Here is a 14039-nt window from a genome sequence, read left to right on the forward strand (position 1 = left end):
ACCAAAAATCTACGTATATAAATTAACTTAAAAAATGCCCTACCCACAGAAACATTTAAATAATCATAGCATTACAGTATATTCAGATCATCAAATCAAGTTTGAGATGGAGATGCCATTTAACCCACATATGAAAAATAATGGGACCACTTTTTGTTGAACTCATTAATTAATTCTATTTAGCAATCTGTATGATAATCTTTCTAAGGCAGAAAGTTTGCCCAGGGATCTATAGCAATGAGTCAGAGAGGGGATAGATGGACCCTTCCACTCCCCCACCAACAGCTTTCTTCCCAGCATAACTGCTGTCTGCAGCCAAGTGGACCAGTGATGACGAGTCCCCAAGAATATAGAGAATACAGAGAATATAGAGAATATAGAGCTTGCTGCAAAAGGATAAGTTCTGGCCAACAATTTTTTCTAAAACTTTGTGAACTGATGACCAGTACTCTTGAATTTTTGGACACTCCCAAAGCACATGTACTAGTGTGCCATTATCTTCCTGACATTTCCAACACACTGGGGTATCTGACAAACCAACCCTGTACAGTCTATATGCTGTCCAGTATACTCTGTGTAAAATCTTAAATTGAACCAGTCTCGTTCTTAGTTCCCTTGACATTTTTTTCCCATTCCTAAGAATTGAATTCCATTCTGATATTATATATTGATGACCCTTGAATGAACGACTCGGTTCTAACGGGTACCGGCGGCCCGGTTCTGCGACTGACCCAGCACGGCGGCGGACAGCGTGGTCTTGATGATGGGCAGCGAGGCGTCGTAGGCCTCGTGCAGGAGGTGGACCTGCTGGCTCCTCAGCTGGTTCTTGGTCAGGATGCTCTGCAGACCCTCCAGGATCCGGACCCACCGCCTCTTCTCCGCCTCGCTCTCAGCCAGAACCAGCAGGGACACGGAGGAGAGCTGCGAGATCAGCTGCGAGGACGTCACCTGATCACAACAACAACAGTCAGGACGCGGCCCGGGGGGGGGGGGGGGGGGGGAGCCGTCCAGGTGGGCAGCAGCGGGGTCTCCTACCCTGAAGATGCAGGGGATGTCCTTCCTGGTGGCGTGGATGACATCAGACGCCAACACCGAGCTGACGGTCAGATCCTCGTCTCTGAAACACAGTTGGTTCACATCAACACAAAGGTCATGTGACACGCTGACTAGGGGTGGGACGATATGCTTTGGTCACGATTCTTGATAACTGCGATTCGATATGACCAGTAATTGCAATTTTCTTCCTCCTTAAAAAAAACCCAAGTTGACTCATACACTTCTAGAATGATTGTCATTCCCATAAACGATGCACATCAGTTGAAATAAACGTCAACTGCTGGACTGACTGACACAGACTGAGACAAAAAGAGGCATTTTTTAAAGTTTACAATTACAAAATGAATTGAAATGTCCACACAGCACAAATGTGGTCTAGTTTTAACATAACTTAATGTGATGAATTGATGAAGTTTTTCTGGACACAGATATGACGTAATATAATCAATTCAGGGGAGAAAAATCGATTTTTAAAATCATCCCTTAAAAAAAATTGCGATATGTACATGAATCGATTTTTTCGCCTGCCCCTAACGCTGACCCATCTGGAGGTTCTGGTTCTGGTTCTGTGTGGCCCGGATCAGAACCATCAGGCCTGTGGGTTTACCTGAGGTCGAGCACCAGGCTGGCCGCCACGCCGGGCAGCGTGGACTTCCCCTCCAGGATGTCGTAGAGAAACAGTTTACAGTCTGAGACCACGGCGAAAGCTCGCTGCCAGCCCTTCTTCACGCCGCTGGGCTTCGGTACCTGGAACAGAACCAGTTTTATGTTTTCATGGTGTTCAGAAAAGATGGAAGGAGGAGACCGGGGCGGGGGTCTCACCCTGACGTAACCCTTGTAGGCGGTGCCGATGCCCCTCTGGACGTCGATGCCCTGCGGCCTCTTGGTCTGCTCGGCTGGGATTGGGCAGACCAGGGGGGCGTGGTCTTTACAGGTCACATGACAGATGAAGGTGCAAACTGAGGACAGACAGAAGCAGACACGGAACACGTCATCCTAGGCAGAACATCATCTGGGTAAGGTTCTCTTGGTCCTGCAGCTTAACAGACCGGCCGGACTCGAGCTCACCTAACCCGATCTCACCTAAGCCTAACCCGATCTCACCTAAGCCTAACCCGATCTCACCTAACCCGATCTCACCTAAGCCTAACCCGATCTCACCTAACCCGATCTCACCTAAACCTAACCCGATCTCACCTAACCCAATCTCACCTAACCCTAACCCGATCTCACCTAAGCCTAACCCGATCTCACCTAACCCGATCTCACCTAAGCCTAACCCGATCTCACCTAACCCGATCTCACCTAACCCGATCTCACCTAACCCTAACCCAATCTCACCTAAGCCTAACCCGATCTCACCTAAGCCTAACCCGATCTCACCAAACCCTAACCCGATCTCACCTAAGCCTAACCCGATCTCACCTAACCCGATCTCACCTAACCCTAACCCAATCTCACCTAAGCCTAACCCGATCTCACCTAAGCCTAACCCGATCTCACCAAACCCTAACCCGATCTCACCTAACCCGATCTCACCTAAGCCTAACCCGATCTCACCAAACCCTAACCCGATCTCACCTAACCCGATCTCACCTAAGCCGATCTCACCTAACCCGATCTCACCTAACCCTAACCCGATCTCACCTAACCCGATCTCACCTAAGCCTAACCCGATCTCACCTAACACTAACCCGATCTCACCTAAGCCTAACCCGATCTCACCTAAGCCTAACCCGATCTCACCTAACCCGATCTCACCTAACCCGATCTCACCTTAGCCTAACCCAATCTCACCTAAGCCTAACCCGATCTCACCTAAGCCTAACCCGATCTCACCTAACCCTAACCCGATCTCACCTAAGCCTAACCCGATCTCACCTAACCCTAACCCGATCTCACCTAACCCTAACCCGATCTCACCTAACTCTAACCCGATCTCACCTAACCCGATCTCACCTAAGCCTAACCCGATCTCACCTAACCCGATCTCACCTAAGCCTAACCCGATCTCACCTAACCCTAACCCGATCTCACCTAAGCCTAACCCAATCTCACCTAAGCCTAACCCGATCTCACCTAAGCCTAACCCGATCTCACCTAACACTAACCCGATCTCACCTAAGCCTAACCCGATCTCACCTAACCCGATCTCACCTAACCCTAACCCGATCTCACCTAACCCGATCTCACCTAAGCCTAACCCGATCTCACCTAAGGCTAACCCAATCTCACCTAACCCTAACCCGATCTCACCTAACCCAATCTCACCTAACCCTAACCCGATCTCACCTAAGCCTAACCCGATCTCACCTAACCCGATCTCACCTAAGCCTAACCCGATCTCACCTAACCCGATCTCACCTAACCCGATCTCACCTAACCCAATCTCACCTAATCCGATCTCACCTAACCCGATCTCACCTAACCCAATCTCACCTAAGCCTAACCCGATCTCACCTAAGCCTAACCCGATCTCACCTAACCCAATCTCACCTAACCCGATCTCACCTAACCCAATCTCACCTAAGCCTAACCCGATCTCACCTAACCCAATCTCACCTAACCCGATCTCACCTAAGCCTAACCCGATCTCACCTAACCCGATCTCACCTAACCCGATCTCACCTAAGCCTAACCCGATCTCACCTAACCCGATCTCACCTAACCCTAACCCGATCTCACCTCAGCCTAACCCGATCTCACCTAACCCTAACCCGATGTCACCTAACCCGATCTCACCTAAGCCTAACCCGATCTCACCTAACCCGATCTCACCTAACCCTAACCCGATCTCACCTAAGCCTAACCCGATCTCACCTAACCCGATCTCAACTAACCCTAACCCGATCTCACCTAAGCCTAACCCGATCTCACCTAACACTAACCCGATCTCACCTAAGCCTAACCCGATCTCACCTAACCCGATCTCACCTAACCCTAACCCGATCTCACCTCAGCCTAACCCGATCTCACCTAAGCCTAACCCGATCTCACCTAAGCCTAACCCGATCTCACCTAAGGCTAACCCAATCTCACCTAACCCTAACCCGATCTCACCTAACCCAATCTCACCTAACCCTAACCCGATCTCACCTAAGCCTAACCCGATCTCACCTAAGCCTAACCCGATCTCACCTAACCCGATCTCACCTAAGCCTAATCCGATCTCACCTAACCCGATCTCACCTAACCCAATCTCACCTAATCCGATCTCACCTAACCCGATCTCACCTAACCCAATCTCACCTAAGCCTAACCCGATCTCACCTAAGCCTAACCCGATCTCACCTAACCCAATCTCACCTAAGCCTAACCCGATCTCACCTAACCCAATCTCACCTAACCCAATCTCACCTAAGCCTAACCCGATCTCACCTAACCCAATCTCACCTAAGCCTAACCCGATCTCACCTAACCCAATCTCACCTAAGCCTAACCCGATCTCACCTAACCCAATCTCACCTAACCCGATCTCACCTAAGCCTAACCCGATCTCACCTAACCCTAACCCGATCTCACCTAAGCCTAACCCGATCTCACCTAACCCTAACCCGATCTCACCTAAGCCTAACCCGATCTCACCTAACCCTAACCCGATCTCACCTAACCCAATCTCACCTAAGCCTAACCCGATCTCACGTAAGCCTAACCCGATCTCACCTAACCCGATCTCACCTAACCCGATCTCACCTAAGCCTAACCCGATCTCACCTAACCCGATCTCACCTAACCCTAACCCGATCTCACCTCAGCCTAACCCGATCTCACCTAACCCTAACCCGATGTCACCTAACCCGATGTCACCTAACCCGATGTCACCTAACCCGATCTCACCTAACCCTAACCCGATCTCACCTAAGCCTAACCCGATCTCACCTAACACTAACCCGATCTCACCTAAGCCTAACCCGATCTCACCTAACCCGATCTCACCTAACCCTAACCCGATCTCACCTAAGCCTAACCCGATCTCACCTAAGGCTAACCCAATCTCACCTAACCCTAACCCGATCTCACCTAACCCAATCTCACCTAACCCTAACCCGATCTCACCTAACCCTAACCCGATCTCACCTAACCCGATCTCACCTAAGCCTAACCCGATCTCACCTAACCCGATCTCACCTAACCCGATCTCACCTAACCCAATCTCACCTAATCCGATCTCACCTAACCCGATCTCACCTAACCCAATCTCACCTAAGCCTAACCCGATCTCACCTAAGCCTAACCCGATCTCACCTAACCCTAACCCGATCTCACCTAACCCAATCTCACCTAAGCCTAACCCGATCTCACCTAACCCAATCTCACCTAACCCGATCTCACCTAACCCAATCTCACCTAAGCCTAACCCGATCTCACCTAACCCAATCTCACCTAACCCGATCTCACCTAACCCTAACCCGATCTCACCTAACCCGATCTCACCTAACCCAATCTCACCTAAGCCTAACCCGATCTCACATAACCCAATTTCACCTAACCCGATCTCACCTAAGCCTAACCCGATCTCACCTAACCCGATCTCACCTAAGCCTAACCCGATCTCACCTAACCCGATCTCACCTAACCCGATCTCACCTAACCCGATCTCACCTAACCCGATCTCACCTAACCCTAACCCGATCTCACCTAACCCGATCTCACCTAAGCCTAACCCGATCTCACCTAACCCGATCTCACCTAACCCTAACCCCGGGTCAGCCACGCTGGGAAAAGGCCCGATACAGACTCAGAACTGAGAACTGGTTCCGCAGCAGATCCATCTGAGGAGACGGTCTTTATCCATGATGACACATCTGAGTTACGTTGTTCTGTTAGAGGTGAAACACCCCCTGGAAGGTGGGCGATGACATCACCAGGTGAGCAGATGGACTTACCTTCACATGCGTACCCCTGCCGGCTGAGGCCCACCATCAGGGAGGTGCAGTGGGTGCACTGGGTGGGGCTGGAGAATGTCCTGATGCTCAGCTGGTGGGCTTTGGGCTGTCGACACACGGGACGTTATTATAGGAACAGGTGAGCACAAGCTTTCTCTGTGGTGACCGACAGGAAGTAAAACAAAGTACTAAACCAGGTATTTCAGGTACCTTTGGCGTGGTCAGTGATGAGCTCTGGAGGATGGGGGAGGGGCTGTCAGGGACCGATGCTGCTTTAGCTTCCTGTTGACCCAAACAGAACCGGCTCAGCCCGTAAAAAAAACAACAACATTTTTGTAAAACAAAGAGGTGTGTAAACAAATAAAAACAAACAACTGACTTCCTGTTCAGAGATGGACGAGGGTGAGGGGGGCGTGGTCTCCGGCTTCAGAGGGGCGGAGTCAATGTCTGAAGTCTGCAGGCGGAGATGCAGATCATTAGTTTTAATCAATAAACAATCGATTGATCCATGAATAAAACACACGACAAGTGGAGCATTATTACTATAGTACTACTGCAGGGGTCCTATGAAGTCGCTCCAGTAGTACTACCTGAGTTATACAGGTGAACGTAATACTACTGTAGTATTTAGTATTCACAAATACGGAGTTAAGAATGAGGGGCTGTGGCGAAGGGGGCGTTCTTCATGAGTGGGAGGAGTTTATTCTTTGTGTGTGGGAGGAGTTTATTCTTCCTGAGTGGGAGGAGTTTATTCTTCATGCGAGTGGGAGGAGTTTATTCTTCGTGCGTGGGAGGAGTTTATTCTTCGCGCGTGGGAGGAGTTTATCCTTCGTGCGAGTGGGAGGAGTTTATCCTTCGTGCGAGTGGGAGGAGTTTATCCTTCGTGCGAGTGGGAGGAGTTTATCCTTCGTGCGAGTGGGAGGAGTTTATACTTCGTGCGAGTGGGAGGAGTTTATCCTTCGTGCGAGTGGGAGGAGTTTATCCTTCGTGCGAGTGGGAGGAGTTTATCCTTCGTGCGAGTGGGAGGAGTTTATTCTTCGTGCGTGGGAGGAGTTTATCCTTCGTGCGTGGGAGGAGTTTATCCTTCGTGCGTGGGAGGAGTTTATCCTTCGTGCGTGGGAGGAGTTTATCCTTCATGCGTGGGAGGAGTTTATCCTTCGTGCGAGTGGGAGGAGTTTATCCTTCGTGCGTAGGAGGAGTTTATTCTTCATGTGTGGGAGGAGTTTATTCTCCGTGCGTGGGAGGAGTTTATTCTTCGTGCGTAGGAGGAGTTTATTCTTCGTGCGTAGGAGGAGTTTCTTCTTCATGCGAGTGGGAGGAGTTTATTCTTCATGCGTAGGAGGAGTTTATTCTCCGTGCGTGGGAGGAGTTTATTCTTCATGCGAGTGGGAGGAGTTTATTCTTCATGCGAGTGGGAGGAGTTTATTCTTAGGTGGGGTGGTCTTAAGTCTTCCTTCTCATTAGTACAAAGCTAACAGCTAGGATCGAGGTTAGACCGAACAGCTACAGGGCGGGGACAGGTACAGGTACACTAAGGATGTGAAGTACAGGTACAGGGATGCTGAGGATTGTGGGTAACCTGGCAGGTGGACTTACTTCTTCCCAGAGGGCGAGCAGTGAGGAGGCGGAGGAAACCGACGCCTCAACGTTACAAAGAGAAACAAGCAACAATAACTTGAGATGCTCAACACCTGCAGCTGTGTGACATCATCATGTGACCTGCTCTGTGATTGGTCAGTGAGGGAAGGACAGACAGGTGACTCACTCTGAACGTGAGGTCCGGAGCCAGAGGAGACGTGTTGAAGTATTCAAAGATGGAGTCCTGGAAGTCTGGGAGCTTCAGACCTGCTGAGACACAAAAGGTTAAACATAGAACTGTTTTTCGGTTGATTTTCCTGGAACCATCTTAAGTGACTAAAAGAGGTCTGAGGGTCCCGCCTAACATTCAGATCAATCAAATTAACCCAAACCCTTATCAACCCGTATCAGTGACGCCGTTAGCTCGTGCAGCTAACAGGAAGTGTTTGGCCGTTAGCTCGTGCAGCTAACAGGAAGTGTTTGGCCGTTAGCTCGTGCAGCTAACAGGAAGTGTTTGGCCGTTAGCTCACGCAGCACACAGGAGGTGTTCGGAAATTAGCTCATGAAGCTAACAGGAAGTGTTTGGCTGTTAGCTTATGCAGCACACAGGAGGTGTTCGGCAATTAGCTCCTACAGCTAACAGGAAGTGTTTGGCCGTTAGCTCGTGCAGCTCACAGGAAGTGTTTGGCCGTTAGCTCGTGCAGCTAACAGGAAGTGTTTGGCCGTTAGCTCGTGCAGCTAACAGGAATGAGACTGAAGTCGTTTATACGGGTAACATTTTACTGACTTTTTCAGTATGTCTGGGTTTGTTTCAGCAGATAAAAGCTACAGAAGAACTTAAAACCACGTCAGCTTCAGCTTCCCGGATCACCTCGGCCTGCCTGTTGGGTTCAGCCCGTTCCCACCTGGATGCCGGTGGGAGGAGCTTAGGTCAGGTGGTGGACGCCACAGGTCGCCTCACCTTTGTCGGAGTGGGAGCGGCTCTCGTCCATCTCCTTCTTCAGGTTGTCCATCTGCTCGGCCGCCTCCCGGCTGCGCTCCTCCGACTCCTTCAGCTTGCTGCAGACAGACGGATATAAAGGTGAGGACGCCGCACAGGTGAGGGGGAACGTGCCGCGGTGCGACCCCTGACCTCTCCAGGTTGATGTTGAAGGCCTTGACTTTACGCAGCTCCTCCTGAACCAACTGCTTGGCTCTAATCTCAGCATCCAGAGCCGACTGCAGCTCCAGGCGAGCCGACATGTCCAACTTCTGACTGCGGCGCACCTTCCACAGCGGGTCCTGGGTGGGGAGGACAGGGGACATCCTGAGGTATGTTAGACCGGCCCACAGCCCCCCCCCCCCCCACATCACGGTGTCCATGGAAACAAAACACCTTTTTGTTTGGACCCATCAGCCAATCAGAGCAGCCAATGAGCGTTTGAGTGGCAGAGCATGTGATGTCATGACAGAGGATAAGCCCGATGCTGGATGACTTTATGAAATGAAGGCTTTCCAATTAGAGTCAACAAGGGACCTCCAGGGACTCCTAAGGACTCCCAAGGACTCCTAAGGAATTGTAAGGACTCCCAAGGACTCCCAAGGACACCTAAGGACTCCTAAGGAATTGTAAGGACTCCCAAGGACTCCCAAGGACTCCCAAGGACACCTAAGGACACCTAAGGACTCCCAAGGACTCTTAAGGACTCCTAAGGAATCGTAAGGACTCCTAAGGACTCCTAAGGACTCCCAAGGAATTGTAAGGACTCCCAAGGAATTGTAAGGACTCCCAAGGAATTGTAAGGACTCCTAAGGAATCGTAAGGACTCCAAAGGAATCGTAAGGACTCCAAAGGACTCCTAATGACTCCTAAGAACTCCTAAGGACTCCTAATGACTCCTAAGGACACCTAAGGAATCGTAAGGACTCCTAAGGAATCCTAAGGACACCTAAGGAGTCCTAAGGAATCGTAAGGACTCCTAATGACTCCTAAGGACTCCTAAGGAATTGTAAGGACTCCCAAGGACTCCTAAGGAATCCTAAGGAATCCTAAGGACACCTAAGGACTCCTAAGGAGACCTAAGGAATCCTAAGGACACCTAAGGAATCCTAAGGACACCTAAGGACTCCTAAGGACTCCTAAGGACACTTAAGGACTCCTAAGGAATCGTAAGGACTCCTAAGGAATTGTAAGGACTCCCAAGGAATTGTAAGGACTCCTAAGGAATCGTAAGGACTCCAAAGGAATCGTAAGGACTCCAAAGGACTCCTAATGACTCCTAAGGAATCCTAAGAACTCCTAAGGACTCCTAATGACTCCTAAGGACTCCTAAGGACTCCTAAGGAATCCTAAGGAATCCTAAGGACACCTAAGGACTCCTAAGGAGACCTAAGGAATCCTAAGGACACCTAAGGAATCCTAAGGACACCTAAGGACTCCTAAGGACACTTAAGGACACTTAAGGACTCCTAAGGACTCCTAAGGAATCCTAAGGACACCTAAGGACTCCTAAGGACTCCTAAGGAATTGTAAGGACTCCTAAGGACTCCCAAGGATGCGCCACCAGCCTGAAAGACCCTAAAATCTACATTCAGACCTCAGTTAAGCGAGTCGCCTGCCTCTCTGTCCTGACCGTAGAGGATCTGCAAAGTGAAACGAGGGATGGACCACTGACCCGTGTCTGAGCATCCCTGACCAACCAGGAAGAGGATCAACTCCGGAAAACATCTGACTTTGGACGTGTTATTGGTGTCGCTCGCTGTCATTAATCTATGTCTATGCATTTGGCAGACACTTTTATCCAAAGGGGGTCTCGCCTAAGGACCCTACTGGAGGTAGAACCTTTCATGCAGGGGATGTGAACCCAGGTCACCTACACGAATGGTGGAAATCTTACCTCTACACTATCCAGTCCCAGTCGCGGGTATTCTTTGATCAAATGTCGTCTGAGAGAAGCCGACTCATGGCTCACATTGATGGTATCAGTAAAACTTTAGAGACCCCCATAACTGGAGGACCGCTAAAAACCCCTTTTAGGACCAATTGGCCTTCAAGTCCATCGGACCTTTGGATCACTCCAACAAACCACTGGAAACCACCTTACCCTCACCCTTACCCTAACCCTGGAACCCTTACCCTAACCCTTACCCTCACCCTAACCCTGGAACCTTAACCCTGGAACCCTTACCCTTACCCTAACCCTGGAACCCTTACCCTAACCCTTACCCTCACCCTAACCCTTGAACCTTAACCCTGGAACCCTTACCCTTACCCTAACCCTGGAACCCTTACCCTAACTCTGGAACCCTTTGAAGCAACTAAAAAGCTAAAAAAAAAAAAAAAAAAAAAAACTGGCTCTGTCAAGGACTGTCAAGGACAGCTCAAAGGACGATCCAACGCCATCTGACCCAGACCATCAACAACGCCCTCCTGAAGAACTCCAGAACATTGGTACGAAGATGAACTGACTGGACTTTTACAATGACTGCCAACATGCGAGCGACGAGCCATGCAAGCTTGTTGAACCCACCCAGGACGAGCAGAGTCGGTCCTTATTGGCTGGAAGTGGGGACAAAGGAACTCACCCTCCTGTCTCCACCAATAGGAGGCCTGGGCTTCTTAGGAGGCGTGGCCAATCCTGACTCAGGCTGAGACGGCAGGTTAAAAAGAACAATCAGCACTCAGGTACTCAGAATACTTCCCGGTACACAGAATACTTCCCGGTACACAGAATACTTCCCGGTACACAGAATACTTCCCGGTACACAGAATACTTCCCGGTACTCAGAATACTTCCCGGTACACAGAATACTTCCCGGTACACAGAATACTAAAGTACTAAAGTACTACAGAAATTTGAGTATCCCACAGAAAGTTGTTATCCTTCACAATAACAAGGAACCATCAGTTCACCATCAAAGCAGGTAAGAGAACACCTGGCATGTGGGTCACATGACATCCCATGACCTGAACCGGTTTGGTTCTGGCCTGGTGTTAAGCACCTGTGGGACCTGAACCGGTTTGGTTCTGGCCTGGTGCTCAGCATCTGTGGGACCTGAACCGGTTTGGTTCTGGCCTGGTGCTCAGCATCTGTGGGACCTGAACCGGTTTGGTTCTGGCCTGGTGCTCAGCATCTGTGGGACCTGAACCGGTTTGGTTCTGGCCTGGTGTTAAGCACCTGTGGGACCTGAACCGGTTTGGTTCTGGCCTGGTGCTCAGCATCTGTGGGACCTGAACCGGTTTGGTTCTGGCCTGGTGTTAAGCACCTGTGGGACCTGAACCGGTTTGGTTCTGGCCTGGTGTTAAGCACCTGTGGGACCTGAACCGGTTTGGTTCTGGCCTGGTGCTCAGCATCTGTGGGACCTGAACCGGTTTGGTTCTGGCCTGGTGTTAAGCACCTGTGGGACCTGAACCGGTTTGGTTCTGGCCTGGTGCTCAGCATCTGTGGGACCTGAACCGGTTTGGTTCTGGCCTGGTGGTAAGCACCTGTGGGACCTGAACCGGTTTGGTTCTGGCCTGGTGCTCAGCACTTGTGGGACCTGAACCGGTTTGGTTCTGGCCTGGTGCTCAGCACCTGTGGGACCTGAACCGGTTTGGTTCTGGCCTGGTGTTCAGCACCTGTGGGACCTGAACCGTTTTTGGTTATGGCCTGGTGCTCAGCATCTGTGGGACCTGAACTGGTTTGGTTCTGGCCTGGTGTTCAGCACCTGTGGGACCTGAACCGGTTTTGGTTCTGGCCTGGTGTTCAGCACCTGTGGGACCTGAACCGGTTTTGGTTCTGGCCTGGTGCTCAGCACCTGTGGGACCTGAACCGGTTTGGTTCTGGCCTGGTGTTCAGCACCTGTGGGACCTGAACCGGTTTGGTTCTGGCCTGGTGTTCAGCACCTGTGGGACCTGAACCGGTTTTTGGTTCGGTATGGACTCATGTGCCTTACCAGAGGTCTGGTTCCTAGGCTGGAGCTGCGCAGGGTCTCCAGCTCCTCCGTCATCTTGGTGGCCAGAGCCTGCAGGTAGCCTCGGGCGTCCTTCTCGTCGCTGACCCTGAACAGAACCGACAAGGCACCATTAAACTCACGGCGCCCCCCGGTGGCCACGCGCAGCGCCCCCTGGTGGCCTCGCGCTGGTCCCACAGGCCACTCACCACTGGATGATTTCTGCGATCTGAGCCTCCCAGTGGGCCACGCTCTCCTTCTTGGAGGACAGGTCCTGGAGGTCGTCCTCCAGCTGCCGGTTCTGAGCAGTCAGGTTGTCCACAAATGAACACAACTGGAAGAGAAGAAGATAGTTTCACAGGTATGAATGAGTTAAACCTGTGGATCCAGAAGCCGACAGAACCTCGGCGGTATCTCTGCTCACCTTGTCCGTCTCCGCCGTCAGTTTGCGGTTTTCTTCCGTCAGAAGGTTTTTCTCTCGTTCATGTTTCTCCTTCTGAGCAGCAACAGCTTCCTCCATCTCAGTTTGCCTGCAGGGACACACACACCTGGATCAGGACTCACCTGGGTCTGGACTCACCTGGATCAGGACTTACCTGTCCCCCTGATAAACCTGGATCAGGACTCACCTGTCCCCCTGATAAACCTGGATCAGGACTCACCTGTCCCCCCATAAACCTGGATCAGGACTCACCTGTCCCTCTTGGCCTTGTCCAGCTTGTCCCGGAGCTGCAGGAGCTCCTTGTTGGAGGTCAGCTGGGCGCCCTCGGACTCTTGCAGGTCTTTGCGGAGGTTCTTGATCTCGGTGGAGTGGTTCAGGTCCCTCCTCAGCAGCTCCTCCTCGTAGAACAGAACTTTCTTATCGAGCTCCGCCTTCAGACGACAGAGCTCCTGCTGAGACTCCGCCCCCCCAGCGGCCACTCCCCGACCCTGCTGAGACTGGGAACAGGACCAGGACAACTGAGACTGGGAACAGAACCAGGACAAGGACTGAGAACAGAACCAGGACTGAGACTGGGAACAGAACCAGGACAACTGAGACTGGGAACAGAACCAGGACAAGGACTGAGAACAGAACCAGGACTGAGACTGGGAACAGAACCAGGACAACTGAGACTGGGAACAGGACCGGGACTGAGACTGGGAACAGGACCAGGACCGGGACTGAGACTGGGAACAGGACCAGGACCGGGACTGAGACTGGGAACAGGACCAGGACCGGGACTGAGACTGAGACTGGGAACAGGACCAGGACTGAGACTGGGAACAGGACCAGGACCGGGACTGAGACTGGGAACAGGACCAGGACCGGGACTGAGACTGGGAACAGGACCAGGACCGGGACTGAGACTGGGAACAGGACCAGGACCGGGACTGAGACTGGGAACAGGACCAGGACCGGGACTGAGACTGGGAACAGGACCGGGACCGGGACTGATACTGAGACTGGGAACAGGACCGGGACCGGGACTGATACTGAGACTGGGAACAGGACCGGGACCGGGACTGAGACTGGGAACAGGACCAGGACCGGGACTGAGACTGAGACTGGGAACAGAAGCAGGACCAGGACTGAGACTGGGAACAGAAGCAGGACCAGGACTGAGA

General features: G+C 51.6%; 1 protein-coding gene across 8 annotated transcripts in view; it reads right to left on the minus strand.

Moving 5' to 3' along the window:
• Positions 1-14039, minus strand: part of cdc42bpb (CDC42 binding protein kinase beta (DMPK-like)) — a 47271-nt gene that overhangs the window by 12577 nt on the left and 20655 nt on the right. For 2 of the 8 annotated variants that reach the window (XM_075459861.1, XM_075459854.1), the window contains exons 14-29: positions 13126-13370; positions 12856-12961; positions 12641-12765; positions 12435-12540; positions 11085-11147; positions 8653-8801; positions 8482-8579; positions 7708-7790; positions 7539-7583; positions 6322-6396; positions 6153-6224; positions 5943-6048; positions 1879-2015; positions 1664-1803; positions 1036-1117; positions 732-948 (exon numbers count right to left, since the gene is read on the minus strand). In XM_075459861.1, coding sequence (XP_075315976.1) covers positions 732-948; positions 1036-1117; positions 1664-1803; positions 1879-2015; positions 5943-6048; positions 6153-6224; positions 6322-6396; positions 7539-7583; positions 7708-7790; positions 8482-8579; positions 8653-8801; positions 11085-11147; positions 12435-12540; positions 12641-12765; positions 12856-12961; positions 13126-13370 — 1849 coding nt within the window. The remainder of the gene's footprint in view (positions 1-731; positions 949-1035; positions 1118-1663; positions 1804-1878; positions 2016-5942; positions 6049-6152; positions 6225-6321; positions 6397-7538; positions 7584-7707; positions 7791-8481; positions 8580-8652; positions 8802-11084; positions 11148-12434; positions 12541-12640; positions 12766-12855; positions 12962-13125; positions 13371-14039) is intronic. The other 6 variants (XM_075459860.1, XM_075459862.1, XM_075459855.1 and 3 more) reach the window with 5 other exon arrangements.

Source organism: Odontesthes bonariensis, chromosome 24 (genome assembly GCF_027942865.1).
Source record: "Odontesthes bonariensis isolate fOdoBon6 chromosome 24, fOdoBon6.hap1, whole genome shotgun sequence".
Classification (NCBI taxonomy): Eukaryota; Metazoa; Chordata; class Actinopteri; order Atheriniformes; family Atherinopsidae; genus Odontesthes; species Odontesthes bonariensis.